The sequence below is a fragment of the Emys orbicularis genome, chromosome 8, assembly GCF_028017835.1.
Source record: "Emys orbicularis isolate rEmyOrb1 chromosome 8, rEmyOrb1.hap1, whole genome shotgun sequence".
Lineage (NCBI taxonomy): Eukaryota > Metazoa > Chordata > Testudines > Emydidae > Emys > Emys orbicularis.
Genome location: NC_088690.1, coordinates 34,049,763 through 34,070,101, shown reverse-complemented (window position 1 = coordinate 34,070,101; position 20,339 = coordinate 34,049,763). Strand labels below are relative to the sequence as shown.

At 42.1% G+C, this 20,339-nt stretch overlaps 1 protein-coding gene across 1 annotated transcript in view; it reads left to right on the top strand.

Annotated features, from left to right (window-relative positions):
* The window catches only part of TGFBR3 (transforming growth factor beta receptor 3), a 146,331-nt gene that overhangs the window by 76,186 nt on the left and 49,806 nt on the right, over positions 1–20,339 (top strand). Inside the window, exon 3 of the mRNA XM_065409551.1 lies at positions 8,747–8,884. Within this exon, the coding sequence (XP_065265623.1) occupies positions 8,747–8,884 (138 nt within the window). The remainder of the gene's footprint in view (positions 1–8,746; positions 8,885–20,339) is intronic.

The window sequence follows — 20,339 nt, the reverse complement described above, 5'->3', positions numbered from 1 at the left end:
TTTAGGAGAAAGTCTTTCTGCTACATTAAAACATCTGTTAAAAATTAGTTGTACGTAGTACTGTTGCCAGGTATTGAAGAATAGTTTTAATATAGTACATGTTGTTACTACATCTATAATAGTGTATGTTCCTTACTATATCCAAACCTATTTTTCCATGATCCAGTACTGAACTGCTGCTAGCAGTTCACCTTTTTTGCTCCGCTGGCTGGTGTGTCTAAATTGAGACCCAGTGTAAGAGGATGCAAGTTTACTGGAATTGCATCCTCTTACACCAGATCTGAATTTGACCTTTAGTGTGTTTGTTTAGTTCTAGAGCAGTGGTTCTCAAACTTACTTGATTGCACCCCCCCTTCTTTGTGTCTGTAGTAATTTACCTCCTTCCCTCCCCTCCTCCCCCTCCGCCACACACGTACATATACAGATCTGCGACGGTGATGCTTCACTTGAATCAGTTTCGGCTTCTTTGTTTTTCATTTGAGTTGGGGTTTTTCCGTTGCATGTTACCTGTTTTTCCTGTCCATTGTAATAAGAGCAAAAGTGAAACTGTGATTGTGGTTCATGCTTACTATTAAATGTGTACACCATGTCGTAACAAACGGATTAACATATAGAGGGTAACGACTTTGTATAATGCTATGCAAGCTTAACAGAAATCCGTCAAAATGCACAGCGCCATCTGAGGACCTGACCTGTCTGGAGGAATCAGTTTTGCTAGTTATTCATTGCTGTGGGTAAAATGTACACAGTAAGTTTTCTTCCCTAAAGCTGCTTGCGCTCCCTAGAATACGTTTTGCACCCTCCACTGCTAGTTTTGTTAACTTAAGATTTCACTGTAACAGCATGGCTGTCAGCTGCGCGATGCTTTGCGGTGTCTAGTACCACCCCCAATTCCAAGTAGTAGCTAAAGGACACAGCTGAGTTTCAGAAGAATGAGTCTAACAATATGTGCATATTGATTTCCTACTTAACATTTTTAACTGCATCAGAAACCAGCGGTAAAATGAAAATAAAAACCACTGGATGCTTCGCCACACTAGCTGAAGAATGTATTTTAGATGACTGTTTCAAGTGAGAAAGCAGGAAGATCTTGACAAATATTCCTTTTGCTTCATTATGGAAGTGTTAACAAAAGCTTTTGTTAATCGGTATTCTCTTTCTCAAAGTTGATCACAAATTTTGAAGAGTTTTGTGAAGTTTCTAGGCAGAATTTCTCTTAAGGTGCAGGTATATACGTCTTATTGAGTCATCTCTGTTGCAGACTTGCATGTACACAGACACGCTCTATCTCACTTTCTGGGCCAAATTTTGAAAAATTAGTGCTTAAGTTGCATTTGTAAGATCAAGTAAGTACACTTGAAAACCAGAAACTGTGAAATGGGATTTCATATACAGATGGATACTTGCACATGCAATTGCTTGTTTTATGTGTGCAGATGCATACAGTACTATGAGTGTAATTACCATGTGCAGAACTTTTCCTCTCTTTGAAAGTTTGGCACACTGTTTCTCAGAACCTAAGGGTTCCCTAAAACTGTAAATTGCAACTGTAACAGGGTCCACAACCTGGCCCGCTTGCTGCCCCCCAATAAGGCTCAGAGAGGCTTCAGGGTTGTACAACATCTGTGTCTTTATTTACTTAAAGTTGTCCCACCACCAGTGTCCGTCTATATGCCAGCTGTACAGGATTATCCACCTCTTTTACAGGCAGAGTCAGCCTTCAGCTAGGAGGCCTCCAGTTCCCTCCCAGACTGACTTCTCCCTGGCTGCCCCCTGCCTTCTGGCTCCCTCCCAGCCTTTATAGCCCTTGGCTTGTCAGGCCAGCAGGTGTTCCCAATCCTCAGCAGCATCAGGCCTTTTCCATCAGCCCCAATCTGCTTCCCCTGATTGGAGCTGACTGGGCAGGGGCTAATTAGGTGCTTTTGCACCAGCACCCTGCTACACAACCTATTAATTTCATATCTGTAACACCCAAAATGTTTTAAAGAGAGTAAAGTAAATCTTACAAAAATAAGATTAAAATCTGGATAAAATATGTGGCTGCCATTTTGAATTTACAGTCCCTGCCTGAAGAATATTTTCTCTTTATTTTTGGAGGAAAATTAAGATGACGTTTTCTCCTGCGGACAAAAAACCCAAACAACTGAAAAAGCAAATACTTCCCTAGAAATGACATAATCCTACATCCCTTGTTTTTAAAATCATTATTTACTCAATAGATGTAATTCATCCTGGGTGGAACTCCATTGTAGCCAGTGCATTGGCATTATGTTTCATCAAATGAATTCCTGTAGAATTTCTGAATCTCTTATATTGGATAGTAGGACTTAGTGGAATGTTAAGATAGGCTGATCTTCTCATCACATTAATTCTGTTTACTAGTATGCATTATCAAAATAATTTGTATCCTATGGATAATGATTAATTATGAATATTGACTGAACAGGATTCAAAGTATTTATAGACAGAACTGAAGAAAAGCGGTATGCTTTCTTATATCTATTCTAAATGCAGTTTAGATCCTATTTGTATTCGGTCAGAGGGAAAAGAATTAATTTTATATTCTCAGCTGAGTAATTACGTTCACCTAAGTCCTCCTTGAGTGCACCTTGTTCAGTTTTTGTGACTTGAAGAAGTGGTGTGGTGTACGCTCTTGGGGTTTAATCTTTTTTCTCTTCTGCTTTACTGAACAGCTGTCTTAGTATGGGCAGTGTAACTTGATATAATAGCATATTTTTGCCCTAGTCTATTAGCACAGATTTGTAATGGTTGTTTTGGAAAATGTGCTATGAATTTATTGCAAGACCTTCACACTAGAGTAGTTAATTCAACTTTACAAATCCCTGGCACTTGACTTTCATCTTTCATAACAAAACTGAATCTGTGACTTGATGCATTGAAGTCAGCAAAACAAAATGGTACTTTAACAGCGGTGTTTACTTTGATCATTTTTCCACATTTGTGCCCTAGTCTTTCACGTAGTACAAATTGCTTTACCAGAGTAATGGGGCAGGAGCCCATGGACTGTTTTTGTAGTTTGGTTGCTGTGGTGATATTCAGCCTTCCATGAAACTATCATCTCCAGGGAAACAGAAACCTTTGCAGCTGTCTTAACCTTGTAGATATTGTGTATGTTTAATAGAGGCCTTAAAAGAGCTTTTTACAAACTGCATAGACAGTCGTTACATGCATAAACACCCACACAAATATTGTTTGCTAGGTAATACTTGCTTTAGTTTGATAACATGTTTTATAGGGGACACATCTATCTTTTTGAACTCCTATTTAATAGTTTTAAAGCTTTTTACAGCATATATTAAATGATTATTCTAACTGACCTGACAACTAGACATTTGTATGTATCATTTCCCATCTGCAACTATATATTTTGTTGTTGGAACAATTTCCAAAGCAAGAATGATTTTTTTTTTTTAATGAATTTGCCATCATTTTTGAGTATATGTGTTTTGGCATAGCCCTAAAGTTAAATTTTGTCCATGAATGAGCTAAAATATTCTTTTCGTGCCTAGAAATTTATTACTTGGGGGAGTGAGTGAGTGTGACCCAAAGGAGGCTAAGAGATAGGCAGACACATTCTGGAAGAACAGTACTATTTTGACATTCAAAGCTTCTGGGACTTAAGCTTAACCGAAAGGACTGTTTAAAAGCATGCCCAGAAATGTTAGATTAATGTTTATGAAAATGTTGACTGTGATACATCAATAATCAAGTGAAACCTTCATCAAGGGAGGATACTGGGACATATGTGCTTATTTACTATTAATATTCCAAGGGAATTGGTGAAAGCTCCATCATTTAGGACATTTTAAAAGGAGGCTGGAGAAAGCAATAGAAACTACGTTGTAGCTGACTGGTAGATGAACTAGATGACCTAATAGCTCTTTGCCTCATTTAATGATTCACTTTTTATTTTATGTTGATATTGTCTGACTCAAGTGCTCAGGCAGAATTAAAAGTGCCATCTAAAATGGAGGATGCCTGTTTAATAGCTGTTGGCTAAGATATTATGATGCTGAATGCAACAAAAATGTAACACATATAAATAGTTTAAATTAAATTTAGAAGGATAGATGGGGGAGTATCACTTCATAAGGCATCATATAAAATAGAGTAACTTCCCTAATGCTTTCAGGTAAATCATGGGTGAAATTCTGGCCCCCTGGGTCTTTCACTGTGAACTTCAATGGAGCCAGGTTTTGATACTGTCTTCATAGCTGTTTGTACAGAGCCTAACATGGTGGGGCTGCGATTCTTATTGGGGCCTCTTGGCACTACATAATATAAATATTTAATAATAATAAGCATTCAGTCTGACAAAATACAAAAAGAGAACAAGAAGGAAAAACTTTCTATGTAACTTATCTCTTCTACAAACATTTTCCTTAAATACATTCTGGCTTAATGGTTTGAAATAGTCAAATACCCTTTTATTAATTTGTTTATGTGGTACTTGCAGTATGCTAGACACTGACCAGACTTTGAAGAGGGGGAAGTCCCTGCCTTGAGCTCACAGTCAAAGAACAGATAGGCACTCAGAGTTTAGGGGAAGAGGAACAACAAATAGGGTTCTTTTTATACATGTCTGCTAGATTCATTGTTAGCAGCATGGCAGAAGTGGTTTATGAAGAGGGACTTAGATGTACGCAAATGAGCTCAGGGAGGTGGTACCATACATAAGGAACGTTGTCAAGGAGGCAGTCGTGCAAGAAGCTGATGGACAAGCAGAAGAGGTTGGGAACAGTTGGCAGAACCAAAGTGGCAAGAAGCTTGACAAGGCCAGATAAGCAGAGAGAGGCAGAGTTTTACACAGAGATTTAAATGTGCTGACATAGCTTACACTTGATGCAGTAGCACTTTGGGAGCCAGTGGAAGGATTTAAAGAGGGGAGTGACATGATCAAAAATGGCTGCCACACTGCAGGCCAGAGGGATGGGGAAGATGGTGATGATGTCAACAGTGTTACAGAAGAGAGGCAAGTGGAAAAGTTATTTGCTCAGTGTGCCCCAAAAGAAAAATAGGAGGAAACTACACCTGACTGTGGATCAAGAGCTAAATTAAATATATTGTAGAAATCTCATTGTGCTGGTACTTAGATTATTTATTCGGGTTTTAAAACCTGACAGACCCATTAGCAAAAAATAGCAAATGACAGGAATGGAGGTGGGGGGGGATAAGGGCCTAATGGAGACTCACTGACTTAGGTGGGACCTGAGGAGTAATGACACTGAGAGTGTGGGTCCCGATGGCTTGAGAATTCCATCCACTCTGGTGGAACATCATCAGAGTCTGCTAGAAAAGTGTACATTTTTTTGCACTTTATTTCCATGGAGTCTGGGTCTAAGAGGCTTCCAGACCGAGTTTCAGATAAGTTTTGTGTATTTGTTTTTTGTTTGGAGAGGATAACAATGCAAAATTGTGTTGGTTTTGTGTGTGTGAGAGAATTTTCAGAAAAAGTTAGATTTTACTTGTGAAAAATTCCTTTTCAGTTTTAACTTTCTGTGACTTTTCCCAAGGACCAGCATGCACTTTTCTTTCTGGAATGTGGGAAGACTGTGACATATAGTGTAGCTCCTCCCTGTCTTGTCATCCCAGCCAGGAGCCACACAATAGTTGCAAAGAAGGCAGTGTTGTGTCTGTACGGCAGGTGGCTCCATGTGCTGAAGCCTGTAGGGGAAAAGCCAGATGCAGCAATGATGATTTAAAAAACCAAAGAGTGAAATAACAACCAAAACCTACTGGAATAATAACCAAGAATTCTTATGGCACATCCAGTCAGGGTAATTCCTCTGACTGTCCGGCCTCAGCAATGTGGTTCGTTGTTTTTTTTTTTTTGGTCTCTCACAACTTTGCTGACAAGCAAAAATCTTCAGAAAGTCTAAGATGGAGTCAAACTTTGTACTTCATTATGTGGACTCTAGTTGTTAGTTTTGAACACGGTTGTTTGAGATCAGTTTAAATATAGATAATGATGTAGCTTCATTTTCTTATTTTCCAGTGGACCCTTACCAGGTGCTGCAGAGATGGAATTTGCTGGGTCTGTTACTAACAGGGTATATACTGTGTTATGAATTTCTAATCAGAACTCCCTATTAAAATCAACAGGGAGTACGTCTTTAAAAAAAAAAAAAGGACAAGGCTAATAAATAATATTTTCTAATCTTGTGCATCAAGTATCTGATTCTTAATTTTTCTATATAGAGGTTTTTTTGAGGTGTTCTCTTAAATTTTTAAAAAGTCACGGAGGACTTATAATTAAGATTTACTACCCTACTGGGTAGGAAAGGGGTATATTAGAGTCAACAGGGTCCAGAAAGAATCAGCTGTTATTGATGGGTGGAAACGGCACCAAGAATAGGGTTGCCAGGCATCCGGGTTTCGACCAGAATGCCCAGTCAAAAAGGGACCCTGGCGGCTCTGGTCAGCACCGCTGACTGGGCCACTAAAAGTCCGGTTGGTGGTGCAGTGAGGCTAAGGCAGGCTCCCGGCTTGTCCTGGCTCTGTGTGGCTCCCGGAAGCGGCCAGCATGTTTGGTTCCGAGGCTCAGGGGCGGCCACGGGGTCACCGCATGCTGCCCCCGCTCCGAGCGCTGACTCTGCATCTCTCATTGGCCGGGAACCGTGGCGGCAGCGCTTGTGGGATCAGGCAGCACAGAGCCCCCTGGCCCCTCTGCCTCGGAGCCAGAGGGACCTGCCAGCCACTTCCAGGAGCCGCCTCAGGTAAGCGTCGCCTGGAGCCTGCACCCCGAACCTCTGCCCGTACCCCAATCCGCTGCCCCAACCCTGAGCCCTCTCCCATACCCAAACTCCCTCCCAGAGTCCACACCCTCTCCCATACTCCAACCCCCTGTCCCAGTCCTGAGCCCCCTCCCGCACTCAAACTCCCTCCTGGAGCCCGGAGCCCGCATCCCACACTACAACCCCCTGCCCCAGCTCCCTCCTGACTCCAAACCCCTCAGTCCCAGGCCAGAGCCCCCTCCTGCACCCCTCATCCCCAGCCCTACCCCAGAGCCCACACCCCCAGCCAGAGCCCATGCCCCCTCCCGCACTCCAAACCCCTCGGCAGGGAATGGATCACTTGGTGATTACCTGTTCTGTTCTGTTCATTCCCTCTGGGGCACCTGGCATTGGCCACTTTTGGAAGACAGGATACTGGGCTAGATGGACCTTTGGTCTGACCCAGTATGGCCGTTCTTACGTTCTTATGTTATGTTTGGTTTAACCCTAAATAACACATTCTCCCCAGGTCTCTTCCCTGGGTGTTCCCTTTTGGCTGCTCTCATCCTCTCCACTCAATGTCTACAGCGAGGTTCATCCTTTTCTTTGTCTCCTGCAGACAGAGTTGCTGGCCACGCTTGCATCTCTCATCTTGCCCTTTGAATTTGAGTGTGATCAAAGGTCTAGGGAGGATTTCATCTCCTCAGTCATTGGGTGGAGATCTTCACTCTCCAAGCAAGATGAATATATTGTGCTCCCCCAGCCAGCTACCTTTCTCTGTCTCTGCAGCACATCCTGTTGCTCTAGAGACAGCAGAAGGCACTACAGATTGATCAGTGACCTGTGGGCATTGCTGGCTTGGGGAGAAGAGGAGGAAGCTGGTAATCTGTGTGGCAAAGGCTTGTGGGATATAGTGGTAGAGCAAGGTCTATTGGCTGGAGAACCCTACCTATAATCTTAGTAAGATATACTGTACTAAGAGCCATTCTAAAAAATGAACCTTTATTGCAACAGTGTAGTTGATTTGATTGCTCTTTGTGATATTCCGAATACCAGCTAGTCTCAAACTTCTTCAGAGTGTGAATCACACAAATAGTCTCTTGGGCACTCCACTCCTATTAATCTTTATGTGGAACACCTCCCCTCCCGTTGATGGCCATGTGGGTCATCTAACTTTCCTTTCATTGTCTTGTGGGACCACCTTTAGGGAGGCAGCAATCTACTACTGCTATTGAGATTCTCCCTAGAAAGAATAGAGCACTGACTGTGTTCCTAGCCTGTTGATCATAGACGATGATTTTTTTCTGTTCCTTTGTTCCCTGCAGGTCTAGGGACATACAGGGGCTTGGTTATAAAGCCCATTATTTTGTAATGTAAAGTCTTGTTTACCATACCTTTTTCCACATGGTCCTTTTGGAAATTCTATTAATTTTCTTCTTATGTATTCCTTTGTAGGCCTAGATTTCTGTTGGAATCCCTTCTCTAGGAAGGTCAGGGCTGGTGTAATGGTATCGTCTTGTGTTACTGAACTTGTTCCTCTTGTGTGTAATTTTGTTTTTGTTTGGTGGTGGTTGTTTTTTTGTATTTCCCAGGTGTGATTTCAGTCCCATCAATATCAGCATGTTCAGGCCTCTTGCTAGACAACCTCTGCAGCCTTTCATTTAGAGATCAGAAATCTGAGCTCCCCTTGCAGGTTGCAGTTCTTTTGGTTTATCTCTGTGTTCTCTAACCCTCAATTTAGTGGTTTGACCTTCTGCCCACACTATTTTTGATCAACATTTGCCAAGGTTTTCTTAAACACTTCTGCAGCACTTTGCAACTTCAGAACACAAATGTTAACACAGACTGACAGTTTTGGAGTAGGCTAATCCATCAGTCTTGGGTCAGAAGGTCTGAATTCTAGAAACCTTAATGTATGTAAAGATGACCTGTTATTCAATCAGAGTTTTATATTTCATTTTGTTTTGAACAGTTAGAGGGAAATAGTCACAACTTTTTCTGTTGCTCTGCAGGTCACGTTACATTTGAATCCTATTTCCTCAGTGCACGTTCACCATAAGCCTGTGGTGTTCCTACTGAACTCTCCTCAGCCCCTGACCTGGAAGCTGAAAACAGAAAGATTGGCATCTGGAGTCCGAAGATTTTTCTTCGTAAGTATACCAAGTCCTCTGCCGCTCTGTAACACATGTGGAGTGAATGGTATTCATTTTGAAGGATTTTAAGCGTATCTTTAAAAAACTTAACAGAAGATCAAGTTTCAGTGTGGGACTCTGGGGAGCAATTAGGTGGCATGGGAAAGCAGTTTGGGAGAGTGCCCAGTTACTTGTTATGTGAATTTAAAAAAAAAACCTGGTTTTGTGGAATCTACCTATTGTGTGATTATTAACTCCAGCAGTACTTCTAGTTTGAGAAGTTGTGTAGCCTAGGACATATCACCAGTCCTGATTAGAAGTCTTGAATGTACTATAATGCTAAAAACATCAGAGCAATAGGACATCTTACAAGTAGCTGCTAAGTGTGTGGTCTGTCACCAAAATACAAATATGTATAAGCTGAGCTTCTCGCGTGTACAAGGCAAAGTTTATTTCTGACGTGAGGTTTTGTTGCACTGCTGGGAAGGACCAAACGAAGCCATTAGTGTTTCTCAAAAGGTTGGAGCACTGCTTATATGGCAAGCTCCAAATGCTACCTACTGTTTATAAATCATGTTCTTTCAGTTTGCTAGGACATTCAAGTTTGCTATTTGTAGAGAAACAGACTGGTTGTTTGGATTAGATTTTTAGCATATGACATAATGTCTAAGGATGAGTCTTCTCTATTAGAATTGCAGCTTTACTATTTTCAATCATAATCTCAGAAGTAAACGTTATTATTTATAGCTGCAGGATATCCATCTGGGGCTTCATTTTGCTTTTAAGGCACAGCTGGCAGTGGTGCACTGTCCAGAGAGAGTCATTGTGCCTCAGGTAAAATGTCACCAGGAGTGCAAGGTGAAGAGGATGCACTGTGTACTCCCCCTGCAGCTGGCTAGCTGTGATGCTAAACTCCAGTAACCCTAGTGTTCAGTGGAATGCAAGAGCTGCTATTTTCCTCAAGCCCCGTTGAAGGTGCAAGAGAAGAGGGGGGTTTGAGCCCCTAATGTGTTAAACTTTGAAGGACCTAATCCTGCTTACAGTTAAGTTTGTCAAAATTCAGATTGGCTTCAATAGGAGCAGGACTGAGCTCTATCCTGTGCATTTTTATGGCTAATTTCATGTACACTCAAAATAGCATGTAAAGTAGCAGCCCAGTGTCTCCATTTCGACCCAGCCCATCCTGGCCAGTGTCCTCAAAGTCTGTCCACTTCATGGCACCAAAAAAAGACTTTACTAACAGTAGGCTGTGCAGAGCATGACCCTCCCTTTCCATAGTCACATGTGGGACAGCAGCGAATTAGTTACCAGTGTTGACATTTAAAGGATCATCACTAAGCATCTGAGCTAATTTAGTCACTGGGATGAATAGCAGGTGCTCTGTAGATGCAGTTATGAATCACTGCATCAGTTTATGCCTGCTTCCCACATGCACGGTGTTCTCCCTAACCACAAGGAATAGAGGTTTGGGGTTGTTTTGTTTTATAATAAAAGTTGAGAACCTGGAGAAGATGGCTGCATCCAAAGAGTGCCATATCACTGACTCAGCATAACCTGCCGCAGTTTGAGACCTGCAGTACCTCCCAACCCAGCATTTCATTCTCTTCCTCTCCCTTCACTGTTCAGGCATGTCTTCACTGCAGTTAGCCTGGGGTCTTACCCAGATATTATACCTAACTCCCTGCCTGTCCACATACAAAAACCTCTCATCTCAGTTTAGTGATGCTTTAAACCTGGTCTAGCTGCCCTGACTCGGGGTGTGAGTTAGAGCCTGGGTTCTGCTTTCACTTGGGCTGGGAACCCAACCACTTTGCAGTGAGGATGTAGACTAAATCACTGGAATTCTGTCAGTCCTCCAATACCTTCCCACAATTCTCTCTATGTGCTGAGAAGGACAGTCAAGTTTGCCCACAATTCACTGGGAAAGAATCAGAGCAGCTCAGCTTACAGCAGCACACAGAACTACAGGCTATGCCCCTCAGAAGTTCTAGCACCTCATATGGGGGAGTGCAGCACCAGTGAGGACACAGTAATTGGGTATGGCTTCATAGTGTGGCTGCTCACAGCCGGGCTAGGCTAACCCCGGTGCTCATCATCCAGGCTAAATCTGCAGTGAAAGACATACCCTAGAGGCTTCCACTCTTTCCTCTCTGGCCTGCAGCGTTTGGAAGTACTTTGGATGATTCTTATTTCAAAGTGAACCATGGAACAGACATACACAATGTTTCTAACCCATGGAGTGAAAGGCATCCTTCCTTCTTGCCACAACATCCAGCAAAGTCTGACACAGTTCTAGCTCAAGGTTCTGTTAGGGGTAGAATGAAGGATATATTACCTGGTCCTTTTTATTTTAAAATATTTTGGCTTATCCATGTACCACTTCAGCTTTATCTCTGTTGTTCACTTCTCTTGAGCTTGTGGTTAAGGTGGAAAACAGATTATTTTGAATCTTAATTACTAATGTGTTCTTTCCTAGCAGGTTTCAAATTTAAATAAATTCCTTGTATTTTATTTCCACAAATTATATGTTCAAAGCAGAAATGTAAGTCACACATACTGCTGCAGTGTCATAACTATTGTGTCTGTCTCTATGGAAGCATTTCCCTGGGGTAATTGCTGACTTTCTAGCTTTTCTTTCAGGCATTTCACAAAACAAATAGATATACTGTTTTTACCCCAATTATAAGTTTATTGCCTTTCTGTGTTTTAATACAATCTGCAGTTTCTTTAGAGATTAATCACCAACCAGTAAGGAAAATGAAGACATGAAAAGATGTTCAGCTGGCTAGTTTATGGCATTTTAAGTGACTAAAAGAACAGCAAACCTAGCACCCGAGCCAAACACTTTAGTTAAATGGCCTCAGTACTGCAGAGGATGAGAACAGTAATAGCACATAACACAGTCCTTTGCACACACTGTACAAAGGTTATCAGCACTACTAGTCCTAACTTACAGATGGGGAAAGTAAGGCACAGTGAGGGTAAATGACTCATCCAAGGTTATGTTGTGAGTCAGTGGCACAGCCAGGACCAGACCTCTGTCTCTTTGTTACCACTGTGGTGCTCTGGCCAGTGTATAGTGCTGCCAGGTCCTGTCTGTGGAACATTGTATTCAATTTTTCATTGGAATTAATTTGTTCAAGGAACCCAACAGAAGACAGCACAGAGTTGCTGTTTTAAGATGGAACCACTTTGGAATGGAGATGGGTTCAGGCTACAAAGATCAGAGCAGGACTTCCCCAGAGTTCAGGGGAATTCAATCCATTGTAGCCCATTATACAGATAGGGGCCAGTATCAGAATCTGAACTTTCCAACAATATGCTTAGAGTTGGGATTTTGTATCATGCCTGACTCTGTTTTGGGAGGAAATTTGAACTGTGAAAAGTATCCATTGTTTCCTAGTATAATTTAAATGTAATTAAGAAGCATAAGTATCTATCTAGAAATCTTCCTGCAAGATACTTTAAGGTAGAAAAATATAAAAAGCATTTCTGAATGGTTTGGTGCACATGGAAAAAAATTAAAATACTTTTTTTTGCCTTGTTATACACATAGTTTAATTCAGGGAAAAGTGACGGGTAAAGTGTCTATTCAAAATGTAATGTGAGTGGCTTACAGTTTAGCCATTTCTTTACAAGACATTCCTGTTTACGTGTTAAGCCAAACAGTGGACCAAAATATTACTAAAATCCTATAGAAAACTACTAAACGGCAAAAGATCTACTATGATTTACACTTGAAGTAATGTATACTGCACCCTCTTTAGAGTGCTATGTACTTCAGCCATGCCTCTTACATAGTTAACTTCAGTTTGCTTTAATATAATCTTTTATACAGTGTGAGTTGAAGTGAGATAATGCTTCATAGAATTGTAGTGTTATAAATAGGAAAATAGTGTTGTACTGTGAACAGGGCACCAGACTGAGAGTAAGAAGTTTCCCACTCGTCCAGTGATTTATTGTGTAATCTTCCTCAAGTCACTTCATCTCTTTCTGCCTCATTCCCCCATCTGTAAACTGAGGATTATATTATTTACCCACCTTGACAAAATGTGTTGGGATCTTGGATAAAAAGTTGCATTTAAGAGCTAAATATTATGCTATCAGTATATTATTAATATAATAATTAATATTGTATCCGTAACGGATTATGGTAATTTAGATGCAAATTTTGGACCCACTCTGCGTTGTCTTGGACATCACTGAGATTCAGTTGCTGGTCAGATTCTCATGCCTGAAAATTTATAAAAGCCGTTCCAAAAGCCTGTAGAAAACATCTTTCCTGTGCTACAGCTCGGGGTGGAGGGGAGGCTTGCAAAAAAACCAACCAAACAAAAACACTATGGAGAAGAGTTTACTTTTACAACAACAACAAAAAAACAAAACAACAACAACAGAAACCCACTTTTTTTGGTGGTGGTTGTTGCTTAGAATGATTTGTTGCAAAAATGTCCTGGCCAAAAACCATGGTTTTTATGGAACTGCCAAAGAGGTGGGCTTTACAGGTACTGTTTAGCTGGTGAATGCTTTCACTACAAGTGGCAGCCCTCCCTCTGGCTTTTAAAGCCTAGGAACACCTTTGCTAGGAAAATGAAACATCTTAGTGCAAAAATTAGAATTAAATTGCCATCGAAAATTTATACTCAGTTCTTTGTGACTTTCTGGCAGAAATCATCATGTGTAATTATTTATAACTGTTTATGAAGAACCTGATCCTACAACTCTTACTTTGAAGGGTACGCACTTAAGACATCCTAGTGAGTAAGGGATATGGGCCCTGAAAGCACTTATACAAATGAGTAACTTTACTCACATGAGCAGCCCCAGTGACTTTAAAGGAATTACTCATATCAGTAAAGTTAGTAAAATGGAGGGGAAGGGGGATAGAACAAGTTGGGGAAAAAAACCCATGAAAAACTGTATTATGTCTGTTGGCTTGAGATTTTAAAAGAAAAAAACTTACTGCAGTGAAAAAAAAAATTAATTCCAGTATAAAGATTAGTAATTAAGTCACTTATGCATTTCTGAAGGGGGAGGAGGGAAGCTGTGTACTCATTATTTCTGCCAAAAGTTGGTTTACTCTCTTGACTTGACAAAAAAATATGGCTCAAATATTTTGGGTCTCTGCCACCAAACCACAGGCAGTTGTATGGTTTGCACTACATTTTGGATGACTGACAAAACTCACTGAAAAACAAGTGCTATTTGTTTTCCTGTGCCTAGTATTTAATGGGAAATCAGGAGGCTAAATTTCCAATCACTTGTTAAACAGCTGCAGATGTAAGCAAAGCACTCAGTTAGAAGAAGAGTGAGATAAGATAGGAAATGCCATAACTAGTGATAAATGTGTATAAATAGTGACCTTCCATGATTGCAAGAAAATGTAGCTGATTTTCAGTGTTGGGAAATTGTGCTTAGAATAATTTAAAAGGACATTTACAATTAATATTCATTGTTTTTCCACTGAGAAGCCTGAAAATAATTCCCTATCCTTCCAGTTTTTTGCCCTTTTCTATTTGGCAAATGTCTCCCACACAAATATTTTGAAATAACTTCAGCATAATACACTGGGTTAATTAAAAACAGTGTTCAGTATACAGTAACTTAATTTTCTGGCATGATAGCTCTGTGAACTTTTTGTCACATGGACAATTTCAGAATACTACAAAGTATTGTTTTTATAGGGGCTACAAAAGTGGGATCTTCTTCTACTTTCATGCACATCAGGTGGGAGCTCAGGCTACTCCTGCTGTTGCTTTTTTAAAGTTATTTGCAATAGATGAAGGATTTATGGGGGTGGGGTGATGGAAAATGATAGGTTAAATATATATTTAGAATCTGATGGACTATCCAAATCAGATCAAATTTTACAGTACAATAAATCAGATCTAAGCCTAAAACTCCACTAGTATTTCTTTAAATAACTGGATTTTTCATTTTAAAATTGTTTCACAAAGGAATCAGAGAAAGGAGAGGCAGCAATTCGACTAAGCTACACAAACTGCTGCACAATTATGTAGCACATGACAAACATATCTATATATTACAGTGCCAGTGACATCCCAAGATATTTTTCTGAACTTTATAATATGCAAACACCTTTCAGCTATATTGTGTATCACTTTGTCTGGATTTGAGCCAGGCAGGAATCTTTGGAAAAGCCTCTCCATGCTGCCACATAATTCTTCAGCGTGAGTGTAACAAGGTTTTACCCAATCTAGCATCCTGCCTCAGTTTTCTTCCAGGACTCTGCATCCAGCTGCTTTTGAGTCAGGTTACACTCCTTGGGATCAGTTTATTAAAACAATATCGTCAAATGTCAACTTAAATCAAAACATGGCTTTCTCCCACTCCAGTTACTTCAGCCTCTTGCTGGGCTCAACAGTTCTTTCCAAAACCTAGGTCCTGCTGCCTGGTATTTCTTCAGGCCTCTTAGGCTGTAGCTCCTACCTTATACTATAGCCAGGCCTTTTCATATGGCTGGTGTGAAGGGCCCCTGCCCATATCCTTACTTCCCCTGTATCCCCTCAAGTCTCTGCCCTTCCTATGACTGGTCAAGCTGGCTCACTCTTATAGGAAGTCCCACCCCTCAGCTAATGCCAGGTGACAGGAAGCCTGACTCTTAGGACCGCCACTCCATATATGCACCTTTGGCCTGACACTAAGCCAAGACGTGAAGGTAAAGAGGAGCAGCCATATTGGTATTGGAGAGTGAAATGTGTTCCCAGATGGCAGTTTCACCCACCACCTTCTTCCAGTGAGAAATTAGAAGGGGTGGAGCTGGCATCCAGGGTTATCCTCCTCCCTTGTATCATCATGGCTCCTCCCCCTCTTCTCTTGCTTCAGTGGCTAGGTTTACTATGCCACAGGAAACTGATGCTGTAGCCCGTGGAAGTTTGCAGAGTGGGGAGAAGGCTCCTGCATCCCACTAACTGAGCCTAGTGATTAATGTAGAAATAATAAATCACTACAGGGTGTGTTAGTCATCGATTCCAGTGGAAACCAGGCAGCTGTAATGACTTACATGTCTGTATCTTAATTCTCTCCTTCTTTTCTTCCTACTAAATAGAAACAGATTCCTAGAAAAATTCTAGTAGACTCTGTCAGAAGCCTTCAACTGGCTTATTTAGTTTGTTGATCTTTATGTGCGTTCAGTTGTGTAATTTAAACATGACGTCAGTTTAGAATATGGTTACCCATTCAGATAAATTAATGTAACATGCATGGCTAGCTACATATGATTAATATAGATAATCTCCCACTAAGATAACTAACCTGTGGGGGCAGAAGGAACCATCTTGAATGTGTAAACTGTTCCCATTCACCAATGGAATATTTATGAAATTGTTTAAAATGGGCTATTCAAGTTAATGTTGCCCCTGAGGCGCTATTACTTGCATAATAAGCACTCACTCATAAGATAAGTCAAGCACAAAAGGACCTTGGCAGCATTACAAGGACACATTTTCTATAAGGCTGCATAGCTCTCTTAAGAGACATATACAGGATCTTCTTTAGGATCAAGGACATGTTTTTTTTGTCTCTGGACAATGAAAGGAAATCCCTGTTGCAGTGTGAGTTCCCCTCTGTGACCAATATGCTGCTGCTGGATAGGAGTGTGCAGTAAGACAATATCTTTTCCTAAATAGTTTTTGTTTTCTGTAGAAATTCTCTCCAAACCCCAAGAATGGATATTTGGGGGGGGGGGGAAGAGAATGAGAATATTGCATGGAGAAAAGGATGTAGCTGCCCTTCTCATTTACTTGAAATGCAGAATAGCCCTTAGAAACACTTTCTTTTCTGTGATTAGTAACCTTCCTCATCAGTATCTTTTGGGCCTGCACACTGTTTTTCCAGACTTAGTGTGTCAAGTTTGAGAAATTCCCCTTCACTCCATCACCTGAGAATGTTCAGTGCATTCAACAGGAGAAGAAGAGGTGACAGCAGTACTGAGGGCATTAGAAATCACCATATCAAAAGCAACAGCAAGAGAGAGTGTGCGGGAATACTTTTTCCACCCTATGACTATGAAGCCACCAAGTAAATAAGGAGATGGAGTGAGAAGACAATAGCATGCCTGACACGGTGTGTTGCTAGCCAACCAATTGAACTGTGTAGCGCTCAGATAAATGCTATAAATATCTTTAATTAAATGAGGTACTTTTAATTTCAGTGCACCTGCGTGTCCTGGGTGCTTTAAGGAGTAAGGCTGCTTTCAGAGAGATTGTTTCAACACCTGCCTGTGTACATTAACTACTTACCCTATAGAACCAAAGTGATGGTTGCTTTTTTTTTTTCTTTTCTTTCTTTCTTTTGGAAGAGTTTGTTGAACCCAGTCCAAAAAAAATAATGTGGTTGGCTCACTTAACCTAGCTTTAAGTCCTTGTAGTAAAAATCCCAGCACTGGCAGACAAAGCAGAGTTCTGCTTTTCTTTTTCAAATCTGGTAGTGGGACCAAAATTTCATATGCAAACTTTTGTGCATGATTTTTAAAAAAGTGAACGAAGAGCTTAATGTGTATTTAAAGATGTTTGATTAGCTATCTAACATCTCCACTCTATAATATACCCTTACATTTGCTAGTTGTTTTGCCTTCTGTCCTTCAGTTTGTTCCTACTAAGAGGCAGGATCTTTAGATCTTATTGTCAGCTTCATTCCCACAGGAAGACATTTGTCATGCCAAAGAATGTTCAGAGCGTTTTCAAGTTTCAATTAGCAAACAAATAGAAAATCAAATGAATTCTGAGGAAGAAACCTATGCAGTTAGACATGGCAGGGTAAGCGAGTTATATGGGCCCATGGTGCCCGGGCTCCAGCAATATTCAGGGCCTGGGGGCCCAGCTCCAGCAATGTTTGGGGCCAGGTCTCTCCCCGGGCCCCACCTGCTGCCCCCCCCCCGTACCGCCCCCGAGTGTCCCCCAGTCCCTACTTGCAGCCCCACGCACGTCCTCGGGCCCCCAAGCGTCCCTACCTCTCCCCTGCAGCTCCATGCTGACTCCGCTCTTCTGGCTCACGGCATCAACTGCTGCTGCAGGGTCCTAGTGCCCCCCATCTACTAATGCCAGGGCAGACTGTCCTGCCCCTGCCCTTCCGCCTCAGAGGTCCCTTCCTTTTTCCGGCGGGACCCTCCACCAGCACAGCCCCCCCCCCCCCCAAGTCACCGCTCCTGCCGCACACTGGGCAAGGGGCAGCCCCATCCCCCACCCCCAGTGAGGCTACAGTGAGGGGCAGCAGCAGGGGAGGCCACATGTGATGGCAGCCTCCCCCCCGGCACCCACGAGAGGGGAGGCGAGGGGGCTTCCTGAACCTGAGAGGGGCCCTAGGAGCACATGCAGTGACAGTGGTGTGGGATGAGTGTGCTGCTGGGGAGAGAGGGGGGCCCCTCCCCCAGAGCTCACTGTTGCCAGTGGGGAGAGGGCTGAGGGGAGTCCTCCTCTCTGGCCCCAGCCCCAGGGCAGCCTGCCTGCACCCCAAACTCATCCCCAGCCCTGCCCCACCCCAGATCCCTCACCCCCGCACCCCAAATCTCTGCCGTAGCCCTGAGCCTCTCCAACACCCCAAACCCCTCATCCCCAGCCACACCCCACAGCCCTCACCCCTGCACCCCCTCTCACCCCCAAACTCCCTCCCAGAGCCTGCACCCCCTCCCATCCCCAAACTCCACTCCAGAGCCTGCACCCCTCATCCCTCCCCCCCCCACACACAGCCCGGAGCCTGCACCCAAAATCCGTCCCAGAGCCTGCACCTCCACCCCCATCTCACACACCCTCTCCTGCCCCCAAACTCCCTCCCAGAGCCTGCACCCCTCACCCCCTCCTGCACTTCCACCCCTTGCCCCAGCCCAGAGCCTACACCCAAACTCAGTCCCAGAGCCTGCACCCCCGCCTGCTGCCCCAGCCCAGAGCCTGCACCCCGCACCCAAACTCCTATCCCAGAGCCTGCACCCCAGACCCCTTCCCCCACCCAAACTCCCTCACAGAGCCTTAGGCAGGTGGGGGGCAGAGTTTGGGGGGGCGGGTTCTGGGCACCACCAAAATTTCTACAAACCTGCCACCCCTGGACATGGGATCAGTTGAAACATAAGTGGAAAATAGAATGAAAAATGCATTACTGTAAACTACCATACATTAATATATTTTTCAGCTCAGTGTTCAAAAGTATCCTTTCTTCCTCTGCATAGAAAGTTCTCAGTCGATGTGTCTTTAAAATGAATCTGATAAGTAAATGTCAGAACAACATCCCTGCATTAAAATTTTATTTGAAATGATGTAATAACTTACGGTCATTAATAGTAGATATAATTACTGGCATTTAGATAACCATTTCCATCCAAAGATCCCAACATTTTTCTATTGTCTGATGAATAATGTTTAATGACACTCTGGTCTTTAAAGCTCATAGGCCTGATATTCATTTACAGTAAGGCACCGTCACATGGCATTTTCAAATGGTTTAAATGACAATCAGGACCCACATTTCTTCGGTACTGTGTAGCATAACTGTGGTAATTCAGGGTTTATCATATTGCTGATAGTGGTAAGTGCAGTGGTATATTGGTGTCCATTGACTTATAGTGTACAGTCATAGCTGATCAAGGCCCTGATCCTGCAAACATATATGTGCTTAACTATATGCACAAGAATTGTTCCATGGGACTAACTCACATATGTAAAGGTAGGAACATGCATAAACATTTGTAGGGCCTAATTAATTACATTTTAGGGTATGTCTATGCTGCAGTGAACACACAGTGGCCCAGCAGGCATGTATTTGGATTGTTAGTCCACACTAAACCTGTGCCACCATGTCATCACTACTATTGTTACCGGTGCTAACTAGATTAAAACTTGTAAGGCACCTTGTATTACACCTTAATATGCAATGTGAACATACATTAGAGATGCGTTGGGTCAAATTAATCTATAGTGTAGTTGTATCACAGTCACTGGAATTTCTCCAGAAATGGGTTTGGCCCCAATTTAAGGTGGATTTCAAAATCTGCATTATAAAATGATTGATTCTTTAAACAAATTGTACTTTTCTATTTAGGATAGGTCTACTTGTTGCTGCCTTTTCCCAAAGCCATAGAATGGGGGTTATCCTACTGTAGACAGACTTTAATGGGGACATACAGGTGCTCAACATCTCTGAAAATCAAGCCATAATTGTCAAATACATTTTAGACAGAGTGTTTTGGTCCCTCACTGTTTTTTTCCTATGGTATGCAGAGTTTACTTTCTTGCTTCAGAAATGTGCTAAACTCGTGTATCTTATGTTGTGCTGAATATAATCTTTTTATGAAAATATTTTATGATAATCATATGAACAGCAACAAATAAAGATCATCCAGAGTTGAAACAGATGTTAGTCTAAACTTTAAAACTATTCTGGCAAAGGGATAAAGGATTCCTAAGCTGTTTTCTGTGACAGGTCTGGTCAAAATGAACTTTGAAGTACAAGGGTCTTCTCTCTT